The 23381-nt window shown below is 55.3% G+C and overlaps 3 protein-coding genes across 45 annotated transcripts in view; 2 read left to right on the forward strand and 1 right to left on the reverse strand.

The window, feature by feature from the left end:
* The window catches only part of ARHGAP9 (Rho GTPase activating protein 9), an 83924-nt gene that overhangs the window by 1621 nt on the left and 58922 nt on the right, over positions 1–23381 (reverse strand). For 10 of the 13 annotated variants that reach the window (XM_021091868.2, XM_021091869.2, XM_084956170.1 and 7 more), the window contains 13 exons: positions 23156–23260; positions 22860–22921; positions 22633–22723; positions 22327–22422; positions 22091–22189; positions 21704–21848; positions 21502–21609; positions 21067–21165; positions 20811–20888; positions 20630–20683; positions 20244–20378; positions 19789–19894; positions 18123–18645 (listed from right to left, as the gene is read on the reverse strand). In XM_021091868.2, coding sequence (XP_020947527.1) covers positions 18474–18645; positions 19789–19894; positions 20244–20378; positions 20630–20683; positions 20811–20888; positions 21067–21165; positions 21502–21609; positions 21704–21848; positions 22091–22189; positions 22327–22422; positions 22633–22723; positions 22860–22921; positions 23156–23260 — 1350 coding nt within the window. In that variant the 3' untranslated portion in view covers positions 18123–18473. Of the gene's footprint in view, positions 1–15335; positions 15672–18122; positions 18646–19788; positions 19895–20243; positions 20379–20629; positions 20684–20810; positions 20889–21066; positions 21166–21501; positions 21610–21703; positions 21849–22090; positions 22190–22326; positions 22423–22632; positions 22724–22859; positions 22922–23155; positions 23261–23381 lie in introns of those variants that run through there. The other 3 variants (XM_084956176.1, XM_084956177.1, XM_084956169.1) reach the window with 2 other exon arrangements.
* Positions 1912–5107, forward strand: INHBE (inhibin subunit beta E). The gene is made up of 2 exons (XM_003126320.5): positions 1912–3872; positions 4104–5107. Exons 1-2 carry the CDS (start codon positions 3575–3577, stop codon positions 4859–4861), a joined length of 1056 nt encoding a protein of 351 aa, XP_003126368.3. The 5' UTR covers positions 1912–3574; the 3' UTR covers positions 4862–5107.
* On the forward strand, positions 7108–18202 carry GLI1 (GLI family zinc finger 1). 31 transcript variants are annotated; one of them, XM_085024690.1, is made up of 14 exons: positions 7275–7515; positions 7735–7884; positions 9958–10372; positions 10702–10828; positions 11060–11152; positions 11413–11608; positions 11845–11989; positions 12313–12402; positions 12494–12631; positions 12944–13093; positions 13970–14134; positions 14614–14844; positions 15578–15845; positions 16260–18202. In XM_085024690.1, exons 4-14 carry the CDS (start codon positions 10729–10731, stop codon positions 18002–18004), a joined length of 3321 nt encoding a protein of 1106 aa, XP_084880816.1. In that variant the 5' UTR covers positions 7275–7515; positions 7735–7884; positions 9958–10372; positions 10702–10728; the 3' UTR covers positions 18005–18202.

Genomic DNA, 23381 nt, shown 5'->3' on the forward strand with positions numbered 1-23381 from the left:
GAAAGAGACTTTCTGGGTGACTGCATATCTGAACCGTGGGGCTTCGTGGGAAGACTCATGGACGTTATCCTGCCTTTGACTTGAGGAAATTGTCATCTAAGGAGAGAATCGAAGAAAGGCTCCTGGTGGCCTTCCTGTCCCCTTCCATCAGTGTCTCCCACCCTCAGCGCACCCCCTCCCTGATCTAACATTCCTCCCTTCAACTTCAGTCCCCAGGGACAAGACTAAGTTGAGGTGAAGTGAGGCACTTTTTTCACTTAAAGGGATGTGAAAAAATCCATAGGTCAAGATAAATAATATCTTAAAGCAGTATTTTTTTAAAAAAATCAAAATTAGGAGTTCCCTTGTGGTGCAGCAGGTTAAGGATCTGGCATTGTCACCCCAGTGGCTCCGATCACTGCTCTGGCGCAGGTTTGATCCCTGGCCTGCGAATGTCTGCATGCCACAGACATGGCTCCCCCTCCAAAAAAAAATCAAAATTAATGCAAAAAAAAAAAAATCCATGATAAACAAAATAGCAAAAAAATTTTTTTGTCATTTTAGGGCCTCACCCATAGCATATGGAGGTTCCCAGGATAGGGGTCTAATTGGAGCTAAGCTGCCAGCCTATGCCACAGCCACAGCCACGCCAGATCAGAGCCACATCTGCGACCTACACCCCAGCTCACAGCAACGCCGCATCTTAGCCAAGCCAGGGATCAAAACTGCAACCTCATGGTTCCTAGTCAGATTTGTTTCCACTGCACCACTAAGGGAACTCCAAAATAGCAAATTTTAAAATAATTTAAATTTTAAAGGGATCAATATTATTTCTTTTCTTTTTTTTGGTTTTGCCTTTGATAAAATGGGGAGAATGGAATTATCTTCTTCTGAACCTTTCTTCCCAGAGTCCCCCTTTTCTCTTTTGGGGCAAGAGAATCACTCAGACTCCTTCTCCTTCCTTACCCACCCCCAAGCCTATCGCTACCTCCCAGCCCCCAACCAGGTTGGTGGTAGGGCGGGACTGTGAGGCAGATGGCTGGGGTATTTATAACCCCGGAGCACTTCTTGGGAAAAGTGACTAAGATGCTAAGCACATATTTATAGCTGGGTTCTGACGTAAGTGTCAGTGGGGAGGTAGGGGCAGGCCAGGCACCACAGCAAGAGGGTAGGAAGAGATGGAAATTGGGGGCACCTGACAGAGAAGGGAGGGGAGAGGTGGGGTTGCGGTGACTCCTGCAGCCACTTCTTGCTGCTTCCCTTGACTCAGGCTCACCAACAGGTAAGCCCTCTGAGACACCATTATGGGCATAAACCTCTACTTTGCAGTTCTACATCCAGACCCCAGGGGTAGAGGGCTATCACTCACCAGCTTGACCAATAGAGAGGGAGCTGGGAGCTGGGAAGAGTCCTGGACAAAGGGGCTTAAATATGACTGGGGACCTAGGGAGAAAGGCAGGGTGGAGTGGAGCATCTAAAGATCTCATTATCCCCCTCCCTCACCACCACAGATGCCCTGAGTTTCTAGGAAGAGTCTGGCACCCATCACCACGCTCCATTGCCACCTGTCAGTGATGAGGTCCCAAACCAAAGGTAGCAATGTGGTCCTGGTGACAGCCTCTGTTCTCTGGCAGTGGCGAGGGGAGAGACCTGACCGACCAGCTTCTCTGAATCCTGTTGTAGAGGCAGGGTCCCCAAAGTGAGAGGTTGGAGAGTGCTCCACCTCCCAGAGAAGCCCCCCTCTCTGGGAAGCTGTTGCTGTCCAGTGACACAGCACTGCCACATGGTGGACACTGGCGGTACTGCGGCCCAGCCTCCAAAGAGCCACCTCTTCCCCTGTGCGGGATCTAGTTAGTAGTCAGTCCCTCTCTATAGCCGGGAGATCACAAATTGAAATAGTGGCACATTTCCAAATCATACTCACTTCTGGTCTTTTTTTTTTTTTTTTTTTTTGTCTTTTTTCTAGGGCCACACCCACGGCATACGGAGGTTCCCAAGCTAGGGGTCTAATCGGAGCTGTAGCTGCTGTCCCACGCCACAGCCACAGCAACTCAGGATCCGAACCAAGTCTTCGATCTACACCACAGTTCACGGCAACGCCGGATCCTTAACCCGCTGAGTGAGGCCAGGAATCGAACCTGCAACCTCATGGATTAGTTAACCACTGAGCCACGACGGGAACTCCCTTGGTGTTTTTTGTTTTGTTTTGTTTTGTTTTTCTTTTTCTCTTTATTTTAAGGCTGCACCCACAGCATATGGAAGGTCCCGGGCCAGGGGTAGAATTGGAACTGCAGCCGGCAGCCTATGCCACAGCCATAGCAACGCCAGATCCGAGCCGCATCTGCAACCTAACTGCACCTTGCGGCAATGCCAAATCCACTGAGCGAGGCCAAGAATTGAACCCGAATCCTCATGGATACTAGCCGGTTCTCAACCTGCTGAGCCACATAGGGAACTCCTGGCCATGCTTGTTCTTAAAAAGTCCTTAAAACTTCCATTTCCTACCACCATGAACAGAGGCTGGCACCACTTCTAGGATACCCCAAATCTAGGCAGCTTTTACAGTCCCCTGAAAGAGAACCAGCAGCTGGGTACAGGCCCTTCCATGTCCCATGCCCTTCTGCCATCCTTGATGGACTCTGTCCTGCTGTAAGATTGCATCACCACCACCCCCACCTCTCTAGGTTTTCCCAGACATCACAGTAACATGCCACTCCCCCCCCACCCCATGCTCCAGCCTTCGTCCACGTTGTGCTCCAGTCCAACTGGACTCTGGGCAGTCAGCACAGGAAAGGTCAGGGGGTGACTTCTGTGCCTCGTGGCACTGCCACCTTGGCCTGGGCAACAGGACTCCGTTCCTCCCGCCCCCTACCCCCCCCCCAGCCTCTCACTCCTGTCCCAGTCCCATTGCTAGAAATAAAAAGACCTGAGTTCTCCTTCCAGGTCAGAGAAATAACCACTGGAGCTCCTAGCTGCCTCATGGAAACTGCTGCAGCAATGGTGGCTGGGCAACTAGACAGACTAGGGGTATGGAGGGGAACTGCCCTTCCCACCTTGCTCATATGGAGTTCCCTCCCCCGAGCCCCAGGCCTTGGGGACTGAGCATGTGAAATCATCCTCCTTCTTGCATCATGCGTGTCCACATAGCCCCCCCACCCCCCTACCCCTACCTCAGGCTCCGTGACCAGGGCCAGATGGTGAAACCCGAGCTCCAGGGGGGGACCTCCACCCCCTGCAGGGACCTGATGGGCAGCACAGCCGGCCAATCCTGGGTCTCAGAGGGTAGGTCTGCCTGCTGACCACTAGGCGAGGGATCCCTAGGCTGCTGGCTCTAGAGAGGTCCCAGTCAGTAGCCAGACATGAGCTGTGAGGGTCAAACTGACAGACTGCACTAAACACAGCTACCCATTGGATCATCCACTGTCCTGAGTCCCAGGCAACAGAAGACAGGTGGCTCTACCCTTGGCCAAGGGTAGGTGTGGCACTGGTGTCGGCTGCTGCTGAGCCCTCATTGGCCTCCACGCACCCAGACTCAACAGAAGGAGCAGTTGCCACCCGAGGCTACCGACCTGACCCAGGGCCATTCACCAGAAGGATGGGGCTGCCTGATGTCCAGCTCTGGCTGGTGCTGCTGTGGGCACTGGTGTGGGCACAGGGGGAAGGGTCTGTGTGTCCCTCCTGCGGGGGCCCCACACTGGCACCCCAAGCAGAACGAGCTCTGGTCCTCGAGCTAGCCAAGCAGCAAATCCTCCAGGGGCTACACTTGAGCAGTCGTCCCAGAATAACTCATCCTCCACCCCAGGCAGCGCTGACCAGAGCCCTCCGGAGACTACATCGGGGAAGTGTGGGTCCAGCGCATGGGGAGGAGGTCATCAGCTTTGCTGCCATCACAGGTGGGTGAGGGAGAGACAGGCAGAGAGTGGGAAAGGGAGGCAGCAGGGGAGAAGGATGGCAGAAGCAGAGGGAGCGGGTGTGGGAGGAAGGGGAGGAGTCGGGACTGGCTGCGGAGTCCCCGTTTCTTCTAAAGGTGGAAGCCCCCACAGCAGCGGGCAGGGCTTGCAGGAGTCTGGGGAGGGGGTCCTCTCTGCTCACACCCCTCAATCTCTTCTCCATCTTTCTGGCAGACTCCTCCACCTCCACCTGCGGTTCCACGCTCACCTTCCACCTGTCTACTCCTCGGTCCCACCACCTGTACCACGCTCGCCTCTGGGTGCACGCTCTCCCCACCCTTCCTGGCACTCTTTCCTTGAGGATTTTCCGACGGGGCCCTAGGCGGAGACGCCGAGGGTCCCGCGTCCTCCTGGCTGAGCACCAAATGACAACGCCAGGCTGGCACGCCCTGACTCTGCCCTCTAGTGGCTTGAGACGTGAGGAGTCTGGTGTCTTGAAACTCCAGCTGGACTGCAGAGCCCTGGAAGGCAATGGAACGGCTGCCCTGCAACCTTGCCAGCTCCTGGACACAGGGGGAGAGCAGCGGCCCTTTCTAGAGCTTAAGACTCGGCCCAAAGAGCCTGGAGCAGGCCGGGCCAGGAGGAGGACCCCCACCTGTGAGCCTGAGACTCCCTTATGTTGTAGGCGAGACCATTATGTAGACTTCCAGGAACTGGGGTGGCGGGACTGGATCCTGCAGCCCGAAGGGTACCAGCTGAATTACTGCAGTGGGCAGTGCCCCCCACACCTGGCTGGCAGCCCAGGCATTGCTGCCTCCTTCCATTCTGCTGTTCTCAGCCTCCTCAAGGCCAACAACCCTTGGCCCTTGGGTACTTCTTGCTGTGTCCCTACTGCCCGAAGGTCTCTCTCTCTCCTCTACCTTGACCGTGATGGCAATGTGGTGAAGACAGATGTGCCAGATATGGTGGTAGAGGCCTGTGGCTGCAGCTAGCAAGAGGACTTGGGGGTCTGATGTGAAGACATCAAGCTAGGGGATCCCAGGCAAAGGGCGTCTGTGGATGGAGTCATCAGATTCCTGATCCATACCTTCACCCAATGGGTCACCTGGCAATATGACTGGGTCGACCCCCCTGGGATCCAAATGGGCACTTTCTTGTCCAGACTCTGGCCCATTCCAGGTTGGCTGATGTATGGGAAAATGGAGAAAGTGTGTCCTCATAAGGAGTCTACCCAGAAAGCATGATTTCCTACCCTAAGCTGTCTGAGAAGATGGCAGAGGTGAGGGAGGGAGGGTGGGAAGGAGAAGGCAGAGAAAAATTTCTTAGTTTCTCCCAAGAAGAGAAGGTCCTCAAGTGAGGGAAGGAAGAAGCAGACCAAGGGCCCAGTGGGCTTGGGATGGGGAAACAGGCTGGTCAAGGGTAGGGGCTGTTGATGTGCTTTAAGGGAGGCTCAGGAGGGAGCTGGTCGAGGGGTTGAGGGAGGTGTTTAGGAGAGCCCCAGCAATGGGAGTCCAGAGAAAGGGGTGCTGAGCAGGAAAAGTTCTCTGGTTTTTCGGAGGGGGGGCAGAACTCAGTGAGGAGGTCGACGTTTATACTTTCCTAATAAAAATGAGGGGAAAAAAAAATCAACGAGTGTGAGTCATGAAGAAGGGCTGGGATGATGGCCCAGACAAATGCTTCTCAGAGTGTGGCCTGGGAACCCCCTGGGCAGGGGGGTGTCCCTGAGACCCTTTCACATGATCAAGACTATTTTCAGGATAATACTAAGATGTTATTTGCCTTTTTAATTTTCAATATCTCAAAGCCTACAATGGAGATTTCCAGAGGCCGTAGGACATGTGATTACATCATCTTTCTGACATCTTTGTTAATGGGATGTGTACTTGTGTATTCTTGTGTTACAAACTTTTTCGTCAGTTTTAATTTCTAATATGGTAAATTGATATAAATCAGATAAACAAAACTCAATAATTTTTAAGAGCATAAAGGGGTAATTGGAGCCAAGTTGTTTGAGAGTCGCTGATCTAGAGTCTTGGTTGGGGAGAGGCAAGCAGTGCATGTGTAGGATCCCTTCTTTTCTAGTCATCATTAGTCTTGTCTGACCATATGGGTATAGCTGATGTCTGGGTCAAAGTCATGTGGGGGAGGGAGGCTCAAATAGGGCTTCTTATCTGTCCTCCCACAGTTACTACATATATTTGTCAGGCCTCAGACCTCTTCCTAGCTTCACCTTTCCCCTTGACCCTCAGACCCAACAGTTAACTCCCTGACCCTCCAGACCCAAGGAGGGGTGGTTCTTGGAAACTGAACTAGGATGTGGGAGTTCTAACTGAGGGGTGGCAGAAAAGTGAAGGACTCCTTCCCCCCACCGTGCCTTCTCCTCTTTCTCATAAAGGTCTGAGAGACTAAAATAGCTGCCCCTTCCCCTGCATCCGGTAACCATGGCAACACAAACCCAGAAGGACAAGGGCACTCCCCTACCAGACACTACTGCTCTGCGGTAGCTGCCTCGGCCACTGTGCTTCTCTGTTTCTTTGGGTTTATGCAACCCCTCCATGGGCTCCCAGCTCGGCTTTGGTGGGGGGAACCTATTAAGCTTTACTCCTTAGCTCCCCCAAGTCTCCTCTGCCTCCAGACTCAAAGAGGGTGTCATGTGCCAGAAAGACCAGCAGAGGGAGCAGACAGCCATGACGAGCAGAAAGAGAGCGGGCAGCGTAGAGAGGTGCAGAGGTGGCCCCAGTTTCCAGAACTTCGGAGATGGAGAGGTGCGGTTCTTGGGGAAACAGTGCTTCGGTCTCAGGGCTCCTTAGCAACCTTTTGAACACGTGCCCTGCACCCAGAGCCTCAGCCGCTGCTCCTGCCTTTTATGCTCCGTGGACCCCCTCACCTTCCGCCCAGGGTCCCCAATCCAACTCTGTCCCAAACCTGTTTCCACCAAACCCCGAATCTGCCCTAATCCCTCCATGTTTCATCTAGAGGATGAGGCTGGCAGAAAAACTACAGGATGGCGGAATGCTCAGTTAGCACTAACTAAAGTCTACTTCCAATATTATCTTTCTCCGACGAGGTTTTTTTTCCTCGAGTTCCCCCCTCCCCTCCCCAATATATTTCTCAATTTGTTTTTTTCTGGTTCCTATTCAGGGCCTCTTCGTGGGCAGCCCATCCAGAGATCCATGCCGGGATTTACTGCCCACCACCAGCAGCGTGTTCAGCGGGGGGGGGGGGGGGGGTGCTAGGCAGTATAGGGTCCCTCTAGGGAGGGGGAGGATCCTGGGGGTCCTGGGGGTGCAATAAGCCCGGCACCCCCTCTCTCGCTTCCAGCTACCCCGCCTTATCCTTCAGAACTGCAAGGAGGGAAATAGGAGGGAGGTGAGGGGCGAGCGGGAAGAGCGGCGGCGCGCCAGTGGCTAGAGCGAGAAAAAGTTTTTGCAAAAGGGGGAAAAAAACTTTGCGCTTCTCGCGGGTGGTCCCGGCTCGCGGCCCGGCGGGCTGGGCCGGCGGGAGGGCTGGGGGCCAGGTTGGGGGGGCGGGGTGGCACTGACGCTGCGCTGCTGTAGCCCTGTCCGCCCCCCCCTCCCCACCGCACACCCCCCAGCCCAGACTCCAGCCCTGGACCGCGCATCCCGAGCCCTGCGCCCAGACAGAGGTGAGAAGGGGGGTAGGCGGGGGGGACCACCTGGGAGCGGTGGGGGAAGGGGCCTGAGGGGATGCTTTGCTTGCGAGGGACTCTGCCCAGCCGACAGAGAGACCCCGGGCACAGAGGCAAAATAGGGGTGGGAGAGCCTGGGGTAAGATGTTAGAAAGTTTGGAGATTTTTTTCAAATGTATCTTCCTTTCTCTCTATCTTTTTTTTTTCTTCTGACAGTCTGTGTGTCTCTGTCTCAGGCAACCGTGGATCTCTTTGTCTGTCTCCGCCTCTCCCATGTATTAGAAACATCGCACTTTAATGAGGTTGGGATGAAGAGGCTGGAAGGATGGCTAGCTGGAGGTCTGCGTGGTAGAGAGGGTACTCCAGGTGGGAGCTAGGGACTGGAAGACATCAGTGTTTCTGAAAGGAGGGAACAGTTAAGGAGAGAGTCCTAGATGGGGTGGGGATGGGTGTGTGTGAGGCGACAAAACCACCGGGAGGCGGCTGGGCTTGAACCTCTGACCTGTCTTGTGACAGATGTGCTTGCTGGTGCATGTGTTTTGGGTTAAAGGAATTGTCTTCTGGACTATGAAGGGGGCCTCTGGAGACAGTCTCCGGTTTAGGCCCTAGAAAGACTCCTCAAGGAATTTGGACTCTTGGGTCCCAAGGGGCTGTGAGCAGGGTGCTAAGGAGGAGCGGAGGAGACCTTGTCTTGACCCTCTGACCTCAAGACCACCAGAGCAGCTGGGGCCAGCCACAGGGAGACCCCTACTGGGATGGGGCGGGACCACTGGCCACTGCCAGCCTGTGCGTCGCTGTTGGCCCCCCTCCCAAACGGGAGCTGGGGACCGAGGCCCCTCCTCTGTCTCAGACCACCCTGCCTGCCCTTGCTCCCCGCTTTGAAGCCTCTTTCAGGCCCTGTGACCCCGAAACAATCCGCCCTGGGCAGCTAGCTTTGGGGACAGGATTAGGGAAAGGGTATCCCATAGACGCTGGGGACTGAAGGGTTTAGGGACTTGGGGAACTGGGGTCTTCATGGATAGGTTTTTGCAGTCCGGTAGAGGGAGAAGGCAGGGCGATTTTCCGGTGGTGGGGGTCCGGGGGCAGTTGTAAGGGCAGAAATAAGGGTGGTTTTACCTTGGGGGGCGGGGTCCAGAGACACCCCCCCCCTTATCTACCAGGCATCCCCTGCCGGGCGGCACAGACCCCGCCCTTGACGTCACTAGGGGGTTCCCGGGGGTCTCCAGACGTTAACCCTTAGGAAGCCAGTTGGAATACCCAGGAACCTAAGGTGTCCTGGCCCCTCCCCCTCCCCAGACACACCTTATTTTATTTACCCTAATCACTTTCTCTCGCTACAGTTTCTGGATTCTTCTTTTCCATCCCACCGAGGGGACTCCCACTATCCAACAGTGCCCCCCCACCTCCACGGGCCAATGCCAGCTCTCTGGATGCACTGAGGGGAGGAGGGAAGAATGTGTCCCGCCTCTCAATCCACCCCCCCCCCCATTCCGCTGCGGCTCGCTCGACTAGGCTCCCGGGGCGGGCGGGGGAAGCGGAGCCGTCTGCAGCCAGAGCCTGCGGCGGCGACTTGGGTGGGCCGAGGAGGCACGGGGGCGGGGAAGGCGGGACCCGGAGAAGGGGGCGGGGCCGACTCTTGGGAGTTGGGGAGCGGGGGTGCGAGGGGGGACTCTGGAAAGTTGGGAGAGACAGAAGATGATTCAGGGCTCTAGCGAGGGAACCCTTAAGCTCCCTGCCCCGTCCTGCTCGCTCATCCACACCCCAGAAAAACTTAATTTTCTGAAGCTGGAAAAGTTGCCGAAATTTTCCTTTCAGCAGTGTGAAGGGGAGACATGGGTGGGCTGCGGCACGCTTGGGTGGGAAGGGGTATCTCCCTGTTTCCATCTCGGGCTCCCCTGTGGCTGGGTAGTGGGCAGGAAGGTGACTGAGTAGGCATGTTTGGGGGAGTCTCTTTAGTTTTGGGGGGTCGTTTGCTAGCTCCCGCCTCCTTCGCCTAGGTGAGTCATAGAGGAAGGAGGCGGGAGAAGTGTCCCCCCGTCCAGCTGCCAGCCAGCTGTGCCCCCGCAACGTAGTGCCCAAGGTCGAGTTGGGAGGTCTTGGTTGCGGGATCTGGATCTGGGTCTCCGCTGGGAAAGGAGGTGTTAGGTAGGGTACAGCCTAGGATGGGGCTCGGGCTGGGTCATGGGGTCCGGGCTCAGCTCCCCATCTTACCCCGCCCTCACCCTAAATCCCAGCATCCCGGGATCACCCACCGCGCCGGCCGGCCCGCTCCCGGTCGTTCTCCACCCTACCCCGCCCCACCCCACCCTCAATCCTGGGAGGCCGGAAAACCCGGGATGGAACTAAACTGGAGTTTGAGGAGGAAAGCGGACAGCGGCACCTACTTATTCCTCACTACTCCTCTGATGGATGATGACTTTTTGTTTTTAATTCTCCCAGAGCGTTCCCTCACAGTCCCGTTCCTGTTACCCCAAAACAGACCAAAAAGGTTAGGCGGCTGCCCAGCTTCAAACTATTCCTGAATAACACCAGCTTCCAACCTGTGTACTCGAGAGACCCCGGAGACTCCGTTCAGAAATCTTACGCCTTTCCACACAGTTTTCTGCCTTAGAGAAGGGCAGATCCTCCGCGCTCTCTCCAGGCCCCACCAGCCTCCCTGCCTGGGCTGTGGCGAGGGCTCCCTCTGCTGGACACTGGAGAGGTTGTAGACGGCAAGCAACAACTCGGAAAGGCAAAGGGGGCCCAGGCAGCAAGTCAGCCCAACGCTTGAAGTCACTTCTCCTCATGAGTTTCCTCATCCCACCCCCTCAAAGCTGGCCCATGGTGTCACAGCAAGAAGAAACAGAGGTCCATGGTATAAAATCACTTGAAACTCGAGGGAAGACTAGTCCACAACACTCCCCCTACTCTCTCTCTCTCTCTCTCACACACACACACACACACACACACACACACTACCCAAGGCAAAGCTCCCACCCAGTTCCTGCAAAGATCCCCAAGACTGGCCCTACCTCTATAGGACTTCTCTCCTTACCCTTCCCCAGGCTGAGTGATGCTCATTTCAACTTGATTTCCCACAGCAGATGTCTTAGAGGTGCTCTGCCCAGGGTTCTGTTCCTGAGTTAGTTATCTGACCTTCCCTTCTGCCTTTATAACTTTCAGATCTCCTGTCCCCTTCTGCAGTGTCCCCACACTGTCCTCTGAGACACCATGTTCAACTCGATGACCCCACCGCCAGTCAGTAGCTATGGCGATCCCTGCTGTCTCCGGCCCCTCCCCAGTCAGGGGGCTCCCAGCATGGGGACAGAAGGTCAGTGCATATAGCCATCCCTGGGCCTTGATGACTGGCAGATGTCTTATCCAGCCCCAGGGATCCCTCTTCTATCTCCCACTCCATGCCATTTTCCCATATACAAAAAGATTTGAGGCCCCGTGTCACATGGGTTTGGACTGTGGGATCAGGCCTTATCTGGGGTTTCAAGGTGAGGCTTTATGTATCCTCCATTCCCATCCCCCATTCTCAGCTGTATCTCTTTTCTAGGACTGCCTGGTGTGCCCTTCTGCCACCAGGCCACCCTCATGTCTGGTCCCCACAGTTATGGGCCAGCTAGAGAGACCAACAGCTGCACCGAGGGTGAGACCTCAGGCAACATCTCTTTCCTTTCTGCCCCTTTGGTAATTTGGGAGAAAGTTGGAGGGCAGGGGATCTACCTTGGAAAAGGAAATGCTTGGAAATGGGATCAAGGAGTCAGTGTATGATCAGGAGCTCACAGATGGGGGGTCAATAGGGCAGGGCCCAGTGTCACTTTGTTGTTGTTGAGAGTCAGGACCCATGGGCTGGATGCATGGGGGACATGCCCCCTCACCATATCTATGTCCCGTTTCCTGCCGTAGCCCCACTGTTTCCTCCTCCCCGGAGTGCAGTCAAGTTAACCAAGAAGCGGGCCCTCTCCATCTCACCTCTGTCGGACGCCAGCCTGGACCTACAGACAGTTATCCGAACCTCCCCCAGCTCCCTCGTGGCCTTCATCAACTCACGTTGTGCATCTCCAGGGGGCTCCTATGGTCACCTCTCCATCGGCACCATGAGGTGCAGACAGCCTCAGGCTAAGAGGCCCCTAGAGACCCTACCAAACCCCAGTAAAAGCCTCAAGCCTCCAAACCACTTGACCCTATTTGAATCATTATCATTTCAGAGGCATAGAAGCCCTCCTCAGTACTTCCCTGGGACTCCCCATACCGTCTTCCAGAAACCCTCCAGATAGCTTAAGAACTCCTGAGACCGAGATGACAGTCCTAAGTAATGCCTCCCCTCCTCTTCCTCAGCCCATCTTTGGGATTCTCACCTCAGATGAATCAGCAAAAAGGGGCCACGCCTTCCTTCGGGGTCCAGCCCTGTGGTCCCCATGACCCCACCCCAGGGGGGATGATGCTGCATCCTCAGTCCCGGGGACCCCTCCCAACTTGCCAGGTGAGAGTCCTCATATTGTCACCTGATTTCCCTCAGCTCGGAATGGGTGTGTGTTGGGGGGGTTAGAATAAAGGCAAAGAACAGGGGAATATAGAAGGGCTGGAAAAACAAAGAGGTGTGGGGGCTGGGGTTCACTCCTGGGGTTGAGTCAGACTCTTCCAAAAGAGATCCCACCATTCACCAGTCTAAGGAGGAAACTTCCAAACCCCAGGGTTCCAGCTGCTTGGGTGGGGGCACTTGGGGCAGGAAGACCTGGCTGGGCCCCCTCTTCCTCCTCGTGCCCACTTGTCCCTTCATCATCCTCACCTCTTTCCTTGGAGAAGCTGAAGTCTGAGCTGGATGTGCTGGTGAGCAAGTGCCCCGAGGAGCCCTTGGAAGGTGATATGTCCAGCCCCAACTCCACGGGCACACAGGTAATGGGGAGGTGGGCAATTTTACCTCTGGAAACTGAGCGAAACACAAACCGTCACCCAGGTGACCCTAAGATTTTCTCTCCTGCCCTAGGATCCCCTGTTGGGGATGCTAGATGGGCGCGAAGATCCAGAGAGAGAGGAGAAGCCTGAACCTGACTCTGTGTATGAGACCGATTGCCGCTGGGACGGCTGCAGTCAGGAATTTGACTCCCAGGAGCAGCTGGTGCACGTAAGCCCCAAGGGGTACCAGGAATGCTGGCTGGAGCCTGGAGGACCTTCTGGGTGTGAGGTGGTGGAATCACCCTAAGGGCAGGAGGTCAGAGGTTGAGTGCCCAGTGGGTGAGCAGAAACTCAGAAGCTGCAGCTTTGTCTTAAAACTTGGAAGAACAGAGATATGGGCTATGCTGTTCTTCCTGCCTCTTCCTCCCCCCTGACGGGGAGCCATGGAGGGATATGGTGGGGTGGGGAGGTCAAGAGAAGGTCTGTTCTGGATCTCAGGGGCATAGGGAACCTCGGAGAGCCTTTGCATCTTCTCCTTCAGCACATCAACAGCGAACACATCCATGGAGAACGGAAGGAATTCGTGTGCCATTGGGGGGGCTGCTCCAGGGAGCTGAGGCCCTTCAAAGCCCAGTACATGCTGGTGGTGCACATGCGCAGGCACACGGGCGAGAAGCCACACAAGTGCACGGTGAGGCACCCCCTCCCCAAGCTCAGGGTCCCTCCCTAAATCAGAGCTCCCCACCACCGCAGGGCCCAACAGGACATTTGCCTTCATTGCCCCTTCCTCCACAAACACTTATTTAAAAATTGTATTTTTTGACTGTGTTGGTATAAAGATGAACATATGGATGTATTAGAACACTTTCTTGGACCTGAAAGCTGATTTTCCATTGCTTTGAAAAGAAATTTAAAAACTTGTGGAGTTTCTGTTGTGGCACAGCTGAAACGAATCTGACTAGGGTCCATGAGGATGTGGGTTCCATCCCTGGCCTTGCATAGTAGGTTGGGGAACCAGCATTGCCTGAACTGTGGTGTAAGTGGCAGACGCAGCTCAGATCCCGTGTTGCTGTTGCTGTGGTGTAGGCCAGCAGCTGTAGCTCCTATTTGACCCCTAGCCTGGGAACTTCTGTATGCCACCGGTGAGGCCCTAAAAACCAAAAAGAAAAATAATTTTTCTTGGGTCCCGGAAAGTAGGGCTGGCCCTAGACACTGTGCCTGCAGCTCTGCCTAATGGAGAGGTCCTGCCTAATGGGGACACGCTCTTCCAGGATGACCCCATCTTAAAACCAGCTGGGCTCACCAGGTGGGCAGATATGCTTTGGCTTGACCAGGAGCTGCTTACTGCCTCATCTCCATGTCCCTGCAGACAGAGCGCCTCCAGCTACTTCCGTTCTCCCAGCTCTCACCTGCCCTTGTTCCCGAATTTTGGGAATCCTGAAGCCCCAGTCCTCTCTCCTCTTGAGTTATATTCTGATAGATGTCCCTTTTGAGATTCAGGGTTCCACTAATGTCCATGTCCTTCTGTCTGAGAGTGATATTTTGACCGCCCCCCCATTTCCCCCAGTTTGAGGGGTGCCGGAAATCATACTCACGCCTGGAAAATCTGAAGACACACCTGCGGTCACACACGGGTGAGAAGCCATACATGTGTGAGCATGAGGGCTGCAGTAAAGCCTTCAGCAACGCCAGTGACCGAGCCAAGCACCAGAATCGGACCCACTCCAATGAGGTGAATGCCCCACCCAAGAGACCCTTCCCACTTAAAGAAGCCACCTACTGGGAGAATCCCCCATAAGAAATCCCTTAGCCCAGCACCCACTCCATTGAGGTGAGTTCCTCCCCACCCATACAATTCACCTGGAGGTCTCTCTGAAACCAAGAATTTCCACTTGCCACCCTTCCCCCTACCCTCAAGCAGCTAAAGACCCATTCTAACAAAGGAGACCCTGGTGCCTTCAACACCTGAGTTTATGAGGCCTCACAGACCTGGGTTCACCCCCTCATCTTGCCCAGGCCTGGGCTGTCAGTTTTTCATAATCTTCCCCTTGATCTTCTCGTCTTTTACTGCAGGGCCCTACTCTTCCTTAGGTGCTATGCGTTCCTCCCTGACTCCCCTCGACCTCACTTAACGCCAACCCTTTTTCCCATTTCTTCTGCAATCTCCTGCTTTGATCTTTTTGCCCGCTGTCTTCACTCTCCACGCAACAGAAGCCGTATGTGTGTAAGCTCCCTGGCTGCACCAAACGCTACACAGATCCCAGCTCGCTCCGGAAACATGTCAAGACAGTGCACGGTCCTGATGCCCACGTGACCAAGCGGCACCGAGGAGATGGCCCCCTGCCTCGGGCCTCGGCTCTTTCCACGGTGGAGCCTAAGAGGGAGCGGGATGGAGGCCCCGTCAGGGAGGAGAGCAGACTGACTGTGCCAGAGGGTGCCATGGTGAGGCGGCCCCCTGCCTCCGACCCCCTGCCTGCCTTGCCGACATCTTTCTAGACCCCATCTAACTGGTCCACCCCCTCCAACGTAAATCTCTTCTGTGGCCAGACCCCTAGTCTCTTATCTGAGTGTTGCTCCTTGGGGTACCTTAAACCTAGGGGATGAATTATTTAATTGGTTCAACGAACTTTTATTTATTTTTTAAACAGGTAATTTTTTTTTTTTTTGGTCTTTTTGTCTTTTTGCCATTTCTTGGGCCACTCCCATGGCATATGGAGGTTCCCAGGCTAGGGGTCGAATCAGAGCTGTAGCTGCCGGCCTACACCAGAGCCACAGCAACACGGGATCCGAGCTACGTCTGTGACCTACACCACAGCTCATGGCAACCCTGGATCCTTAACCCACTGAGCAAGGCCAGGGATCGAACTCGAAACCTCATGGTTCTTAGTCGGATTCCTTAACCACTGCGCCACGACGGAAACTCCTCAACAAACTTTTATATGAAACTTAGTATGTTATTCTAGACCTTGTACCTATATAATTTCACATACTCTTCACAACAACTTCGTGAGAAAGGAACTTACTCTCCCCACTTGCAGATGAGGAAACTCAGGCATAGAGAAACTGTCTAAGGTCATAAGCAGTCACTGGGACACAGGCTGTAGCCACTCACCAAGTTCAGGGAGCTATGGGGAAGGGAGGTAGGTGCCAGCCTTAGCCCTCATCTTCCCCACAGAAGCCACAGCCGAGTCCTGGAGCCCAGTCCTCCTGCAGCAGTGACCACTCCCCAGCAGGCAGCGCGGCCAATACAGACAGCGGTGTGGAAATGACTGGAAATGCAGGAGGCAGCACTGAGGACCTGTCCAGCTTGGACGAGGGACCTTGTATTGCTGGCACTGGTCTGTCTACTCTTCGCCGCCTTGAGAATCTCAGGCTGGACCAACTACATCAGTTCCGGCCAGTGGGGCCCCGGGGCCTCAAACTGCCCAGCTTGACCCACACTGGTAAGAGCTGGCTGTGAGGGGTGGTTGCTGAGCTGAGATTTGGACCTTCCCTGGGGTTGGAAAGAGGACTTCACCCTTCAGGGCTGCTATCTAGCACCTTTGTACAATTAGAAAAAGGTCCCCTTTCTGTAAGATATTTTCCTTCCATCTATTAGAAAATTGTTGTGATATACAAAATCTATAGTGTGAATGCTGTCCCCTAGGATTGTGCAGTGTACAACCTGTAGGACTGTTCATAGCAGTTCTGAATTCCCAGTGATCCAAGAGCGGAAAGGGAATGGGAGGAGACAGAACCTAATGCTTAGAGTTAAGGAGCCTTCCCTGGGATTCCAGGACAAGGCTGTCCTGTGGGAGAGGCAGGGTGAAGTTCAGAGGGCTCCTTAGCCACCCTGCCTTTTCTACCTCTCACTGCAGGCACTCCCGTGTCCCGCCGGCTGGGCCCCCCAGTTTCTCTTGACCGCCGCAGCAGCAGCTCCAGCAGTGTCAGCTCAGCCTATACTGTCAGTCGCCGCTCCTCCTTGGCCTCTCCTTTCCCCCCTGGCTCCCCACCAGAGAATGGGGCATCCTCTCTGCCTGGCCTCACGCCTGCCCAGCACTACCTGCTCCGGGCAAGATATGCTTCAGCCAGGGGAGGTGGTACCCCACCCACAGCAGCACCCAGCCTGGATCGGATGGGGGGTCTCCCTGCACCTCCCTGGAGAAGCCGAGCCGAGTATCCAGGATACAACCCCAACGTAGGGGTCACCCGGAGGGCCAGTGACCCAGCCCGGGCTGCTGACCGCCCTGCCCCAGCTAGAGTCCAGCGGTTCAAGAGCTTGGGTTGTGTCCACACATCCCCTACAGTGGCAGGAGGAGGACAGAACTTCGATCCCCATCTCCCAACCTCTGTCTACTCACCACAGCCCCCCAGCATCACTGAGAATGTCACCATGGATACCAGAGGGCTACGGGAGAAGCCAGAGGTTGGGACCTCCATGATGGGCAGTGGTCTGAACCCTTATATGGATTTCCCACCTGCTGATACTCTGGGATACGGGGGACCTGAGGGGGCAGCAACTGAGCCTTACGGAGTTAGAGGCCCGGGCTCCCTGCCTCTTGGGCCTGGTCCACCCACCAACTATGGCCCCAACCCTTGCCCTCAGCAGGTCGCCTATCCTGAACCCACCCCAGAAACATGGGGTGAATTCCCTTCCCACTCTGGACTGTACCCAGGCCCCAAGGCGCCTGCTGGAACCTACAGCCAGTGTCCTCGTCTTGAACACTATGGACAAGTGCAGGTGAAGCCAGAACAGGGGTGTCCAGTGGGTTCTGACTCCACAGGACTGGCACCCTGCCTCAATGCCCACCCCAATGAGGGGCCTACCTGCCCACAGCCTCTATACTCCCACTACCCCCAGCCTCCCCCTCCCCAGTACCCCCAGTCAGGCACCTATACCCAGCCACCTCCTGACTATCTTCCTTCAGAGCCCAGGCACGGCCTGGAGTTTGAGTCCCCTACTCATTCTACAGGACAGCTCAAGGCTCAGCTTGTGTGTAATTATGTTCAGTCTCAACAGGAACTGCTGTGGGAGGGCGGTGGAAGGGGAGATCCCCCAGTCCAGGAACCTCTCTACCAGAGTTCCAAGTTTCTGGGGGGTTCCCAGGTTAGCCCGAGCCCTGCCAGAGCCCCAGTGGCCACATACGGACCTGGCTTTGCACCTAACCTGCCCAGTCACAAGTCAGGCTCCTATCCTACCCCTTCACCATGCCATGAAAATTTTGCAGTCGGGGCAAACAAGGCTTCCCACAGGGCAGCAGCACTACCCCGACTTCTGCCCCCGCTACCCACTTGCTACGGGCCCCTCAAGGCAGGGGGCACCAACCCCAGCTGTGGCCATCCCGAGGTGGGCAGGCTGGGAGGGGGCCCTGCCTTGTACCCTCCTCCTGAAGGGCAGGTGTGTAACCCTCTGGACTCTCTCGATCTCGACAACACTCAGCTGGACTTTGTGGCTATTCTGGATGAGCCCCAGGGGCTGAGTCCTCTGCCTTCTCATGATCAGAGGGACAGCTCTGAACACACCCCACCTCCCTCGGGGCCCCCCAACATGGCTGTGGGCAACATGAGTGTCTTACTGGGATCCCTACCTGGAGAGACACAATTTCTCAATTCCAGTGCCTGAAGAGTGGGGAAATCACAGATCTACATTTCCTAAGGGGTTTCCACCCCCACAAAGAAGTCAGGAGGAAGAGACGTAGCCCTGTGGGTTTGTTCCACGGATGGCAGGTATAGGCTGGGGCTGTACACAGTCTATATATATATTTGAGGAGGAATTTGATAATGACACTGTTTCCTGATAATAAAGGAACTGCATCAGAAAGAACCCTGCTTCATATGTTATTATCCTGGGAGAGGGCTAAGGACAGGGACCTAGAGAAGCAAGTGTTAATCCATCCACTGCCCTCTTTAGTGGTGCTTCCTCACCCTATCCCAACCCCTTGGGTCCAACTCACAAAGATGGAGACAGTCATCGGAAAGACACAGGATTTAAAGGGATGTCCTAGAAACAGAACACCCTCCACCCTCACCCCCACCAAAGGCTATCCCACAGAGATCACTGGAAACGCACTTTCTTTTCTTCCTTGCCCCCATCAGGGGAAGAGGCGGGTGAAGTCGGTGAGCATCAGCTGGACTAACTGCCCGGGGTAGAGGGCATGGGCTGCTGGGTCAGACGTCTCCTGCTCCGGCCGAAATAGGGTTGGTCCAAACACAATTCCCAGGTTGTGGGGGGTCATGCGGTTCTTATCTGAGTGTGCTATCACCCTGCGGGCAAAGGCCGAGAGACAGCAGCAGCTATAGGGCAGCTGAAGGCTATGGGGTAGTAGCTTTGCTGATTCAAATAAATCGAACTCTTCAAAGGTCTGAGGAAAAGTTCACTTGGGAATCGGTCCATCTATGTGGTAAAGAGGAGTTCCCGTCGTGGCTCAGTGGTTAATGAATCTGAGTAGGAACCATGAGGTCGCGGGTTTGATCCCTGGCCTTGCTCAGTGGGTTAAGGATCCATTGTTGCCATGAGCTGTGGTGTAGGTCGCAGATGTGGCTTGGATCCCGCGTTGCTGTGGCTCTGGCGTAGGCTGGAGGCTCCAGCTCCAATTTGACCCCTAGCCTGGGAACCTCCATATGCTGCGAGTGTGGCCCTAGAAAAGGCAAAAAGACAAAAAAAAAAAAAAAAAAAAAAAAGAGAGAGAAGAAAATCACGAAGAGAGCCTCCAGAGGAACGGAGATGGGACTGGTGGAGAAATCTTCAGGATACAACTTGAAAACACAACCTAAGATGTGCCCACCTCTTTTCAGCTTGAGAGTCCTCTTGGCTCATAGTCTGGGAGGTTTTTTTGTTTTGTTTTCTTTTCTGGCCACCCCAAAGGCACATAGCATATGGAGTTCCCAGGCCAGGGATCAGATCCGAGCTGCAGTTGCAACCTAAACAGCAGCTGTGGCAATGCTAGAGTCTTTACCATGGTGCCAGGACCAGGGATTGAACCCGCGTCCCAGCATTCCCAAGATGCCACTTATCCCATTGCACCACAGCAGGAACTCCTGGGAGGCTTTAATTCAAAGGGCTATTCTCTCTCAGAGGGCACTGCCCAGGCCAGCTCCACCAAATAAGTCAACCCCAGTGTTCCAGTGAATGACTAAGAGGCAGCGGGAAGGGAGAAGTTAGATTTTCCTTATTTCTCTCACGGCATCCCTGGGCTTTCTTGGTCCCTGGTTCCCCATTTGATGCTGACCCAGCAAGAACGCTTTGACCCTGGTACTATGTCCCCTGCACAGAGGTTCCCTGTTTCCTCAATCGTCCCACTAAATTTAGGTGTTTCTCTATCTTCACCCCATCTCAATACAGGGTCTCAGCTGCAGGCCCCAGCCCACCCTCCCCCAACACAAACAAAGATGTTCAGTTGTCCTGACCTGCATAAATGCTCCAGCAGATACCGTAGAGTGTCATGGTTGGGTTTTGGCATTGAGCTTATTAATTCCTGTATTTGAGAGAGACGCTGTTCTGATTCGGCGAGTGCTAGAGAGAAAGAGTGATGGGAAGGGCATGGGAGTGAGGTTAGGGGAGGTTCGAGGGAAGGGCGGGCAAACTTGCTACTCTTTCCCTTGCCCATGGAAGACATCGTTAGCCTTCCTTTCTTTTCCGCTAAGTCGAACTGCAACCTTTTTAACCAGTCCTCTAAATATTGACCAAAAAAAACCAAAAACAAACTAGAATTGGCACATGAGTTGAAAGTTATTTCCATCTCTGTGCTCAGCATGGGACAGAAGAGTTTAAGAGAACCTCGACTCTATTTTTTATCACTCATGCCTCCCCCACTACCCTCCACCCCATACCAAGGGCATTGCTCAAAGCTCCCATCCTTTACCAAGGGCAGCACGAAAATGGGGCAGCAGCAGTGGGGGCACCAGAGGCTGGGGCAGCTCCCTGAGGAAAAGCTTCAAGGCTCCAGTGATCACATGAATGTCATCCCACTCTGCACTGTCCAAGTCTAATCGGCCTTCTGGAAGGAAAAGGAGGTGCAGAAGGGCTCAGGGCTCACAAAGGGCTCAAGGGACCCACAGGCTGAGAGATCAGGAGTTTGGGAAAAGATCCAGTTTAGGCAGATCACAGGTATGCCTACGGGGTCCCTAGTGCGGCAAGACCACAGGCATCAGGATGGGGACAACCCCCCAGGAGCAGGCCATGAGGAAGCCACAGGGAACAGGGATGTGAGAAACGTTTAAGGATCTGAGAGGCCTGCCATATAAGTACCTTGTCCTTGCTGTTCTGGGAACATGTACCTCCCATCAGAGGTGATCGCCCGCTCTGCAACATGGATGGGAAGAGATCAAGAGCTAAGACTTCCCTCTTCTGCCAGCTCCCTCACTCAGAACAGCCTATGGTTCTGAGGCATGAAGATCTTAGCACCAACACCTGCCCATGGCCTTCTCACCTCTGTCCACCAAGAAACGAAGCTTCTGGACCACTGCCAAGTTCCCACTCACCCGGTAAATGCCATCCACATCTAGACCTAGAAGATGAGGCAAGGAGCAAATAAGGATTCCTGCTCTAATGTGTGTGTTCCAAGCTGGTAAGGGATCAGAGGGTGGAGAGAAAAAGGGCAGAAGCAAGACTAGGCTGGGGGAAGTGGGAGGTTCTGGGCCTTGGCCCGTTGGAAGAGGAGATTATGGGGTCTCTGGGAAAGTAACCTCTTTTATCCACTGCAGCAATGCAGAGCCGCACAAAGCTGGGCACAGTGTCTCCTTCCCGCTGGCATAGAGATTCCAACTGGCAGCCAAACACCTGATCTGGGGAGGCACAGAGTGAGATGGGAAGCCAGTGGCAGCATCACCCATGCAAGCTCTTTCAGACACAGGTCTTCACCCCAAGGAACACCCTGCTTGCTTGTTCCAGGCCTGGGCAAGGAGGTATACCCCCTCCCCACAAAAGGGGAAAGCAGTACAGGGGAAAGCAGGGGTCTCAGACGACGACAGCTGATCTAGTTCTCCGAAGCTCTACTGTGAGCTTGGATACCGAGTTTTCTCATCCATGAAATGGGCTGAAGCCCAGATCAGGAATGCAAATAAAATGCTTGCAAAAACACCAAAGCAGGCACAAAGGAGAACCGGCCCAGCCCACCTCACCTCGGAGCAGACCCCGCTCCTGCAGGGTTTGCAAGGGCGGTCTCTTTGCGATAAGCCGTTTTAGTTTGTTCCGCACGCGGCTCTGCTCGGCTCCCTCAGGACACCGACCTGCGGAGGCAGTTCGAATCAGAGCAGGAGAGCAGCCGCAGCGCTGAGTAGCCGGAGACGCCCCCAGGCCCCGCCCGCCAGGCCCGCCCCTCACTGGAGTTCCGACGGCTGCCGCCAAGCCGCAGCAGGGGCTTGGACACCGGTTCTGACTCCTCTTCTTCGTCCTCCCCGGCACTCAGCTCCCCCAGCTCCGCTGGTCCAGAGCCTGACAGACGTAGCTCCAGGGGATTCTCTCGATCCTAGCTCCGCACCGCAAGATGGACCGAATGGGAGGTTGGAAGAGAGGGTCAAGAAATGTACACTCCCTAACCGGCTGCTGGGGTCCCACGTTCTAGGCCCACCCCAGGGCTCTACATGGAGACCACCACCCCGAAACCTACATTTGCTTCTCCACTCCTTTCCCCCCCCACCACCACCTCGCCACCGTGCTGCGCCCCGGCCTCTTCCCAGTCTCTGTCCCACCACCTCCCACCCATCTCACCAGGCGCTCGATGACCTCCCGCAGCGCGCGGTGCCAGGCTCGCAACTCGGTCTCCTGGTCTGACTGCAGCAGGAACTCGTGTCCAGGGACCGTGCGGATCTGATGGGCCGGAGGGGGAAAAGGCTTGGGTCAGTGGGGAGGAGCATAAAAAGCAGGGAGCCCGAGAGGGAGACTGGGAAATTGGGGGCGCATTCTCGGTTGGGTGGGGCTTTGGGGATGCGCGGGAGGGCACTCACGTGCAGGACGTTGCGGCGGCTGGACAGGTGGCGGCCGTGGGCCAGGGCTGCTCCGCGAAGGTCCACGCTGCTTTCTGGTCGGCTCCCGGCTGGGCCCTGGCAATTAGAGCAGAAACTGAGGCCAAAGCGCTGTTTTCCCTCACTGCCTCCCTCCCACCTGAGAACTGCGAGAACACCGGAGGCTGTGCTCCTTCCTTGCTACATCACCCTCCCCACCTGCGCCCCCACAGTTGGCCTGAGGCCGGTAGTTGCAGCGGAACCCCTCCTGCACCCCGGGGCACCCCACCTCTCCTCCCTCACACTCACCCAGAGGGTGGAGGGGGCGGTCGGCGGTGGCTCTCGGTAGAACACCAGGCTGTTACCCGCTAATACTACCCAAGATGGGGCCCAGTTCTTCCTGCAGGGGCAAAGGGGGGCAGCGGCAGTCGTGCAAAGGTCATTTACAGTCACATGGGGAGGGTTTCTCCCAGCACCTCCCTAACCTCCGGCTCCAACGGGGTGGGGGGGCGCCCTGCTGTGTTCCCACTTCTCACCTGAGCTTGCGACCGCCCTGGGCGATCTTGGTCATATTGAGCAGGCCTGACTTTTCCACCTCCTGGGAAGTAAGTGGAAGGAAAGGTATCAATAAGTCACGCAGCACCCCTCACAGCCACACAGCTCTCCCCAGGAAATGTTCTGGGAGTGAAATCCTTTAAAGTTGTTCCGGGTGTGCTCCGTAAGAGAGGATACCCAGAGAACACTCAGAAAGAGGAAGACCTTTCTGAAGGAGCAAGAACTGGGGGCTGGGACAGGGAGGATCTTGGCGATCACAAGAAAACGGGAGACTTACGTGAGGGTCATCCAGGACCTGGGGCAGAGGCCGAGCAAACTGCAAAGCTGAAGGCTGGTCTGAGGGGTCAAGCTGGGAGGTGCGTCTGCGGAGGCAGGGTGAAGCCTGGGGGAGGGGATTGGAGAAGCAGGTGGAGGAACCTTTAAATTTGGAGTCCCCAGCTGGAGGGGGAAGAGGGGTGCGGATGTGGGTGAGAGGCAGGGGGTGTGGTGGGGTACAGGAGAAA

The sequence above is a fragment of the Sus scrofa genome, chromosome 5 (assembly GCF_054392235.1).
Source record: "Sus scrofa isolate SSC_HxYL_T2T_F1_AM1 chromosome 5, Sscrofa_HxYL_maternal_Yorkshire_Landrace_v2.0, whole genome shotgun sequence".
NCBI classification, from domain to species: Eukaryota; Metazoa; Chordata; class Mammalia; order Artiodactyla; family Suidae; genus Sus; species Sus scrofa.

Bases quoted from the DNA above. Each gene is read 5' to 3' on its own strand.
- GLI1 (XM_013997666.3), top strand. From the start codon at position 10,729: ATGTTCAACTCGATGACCCCACCGCCAGTCAGTAGCTATGGCGATCCC. The intron at 13,094-13,969 runs GTGAGGCACCCC...CATTTCCCCCAG, and splicing joins AGAAGCCACACAAGTGCACG to TTTGAGGGGTGCCGGAAATC. The intron at 15,846-16,259 runs GTAAGAGCTGGC...CTCTCACTGCAG, and splicing joins GCCCAGCTTGACCCACACTG to GCACTCCCGTGTCCCGCCGG.
- INHBE (XM_003126320.5), top strand. From the start codon at position 3,575: ATGGGGCTGCCTGATGTCCAGCTCTGGCTGGTGCTGCTGTGGGCACTG. The intron at 3,873-4,103 runs GTGGGTGAGGGA...TCTTTCTGGCAG, and splicing joins CAGCTTTGCTGCCATCACAG to ACTCCTCCACCTCCACCTGC.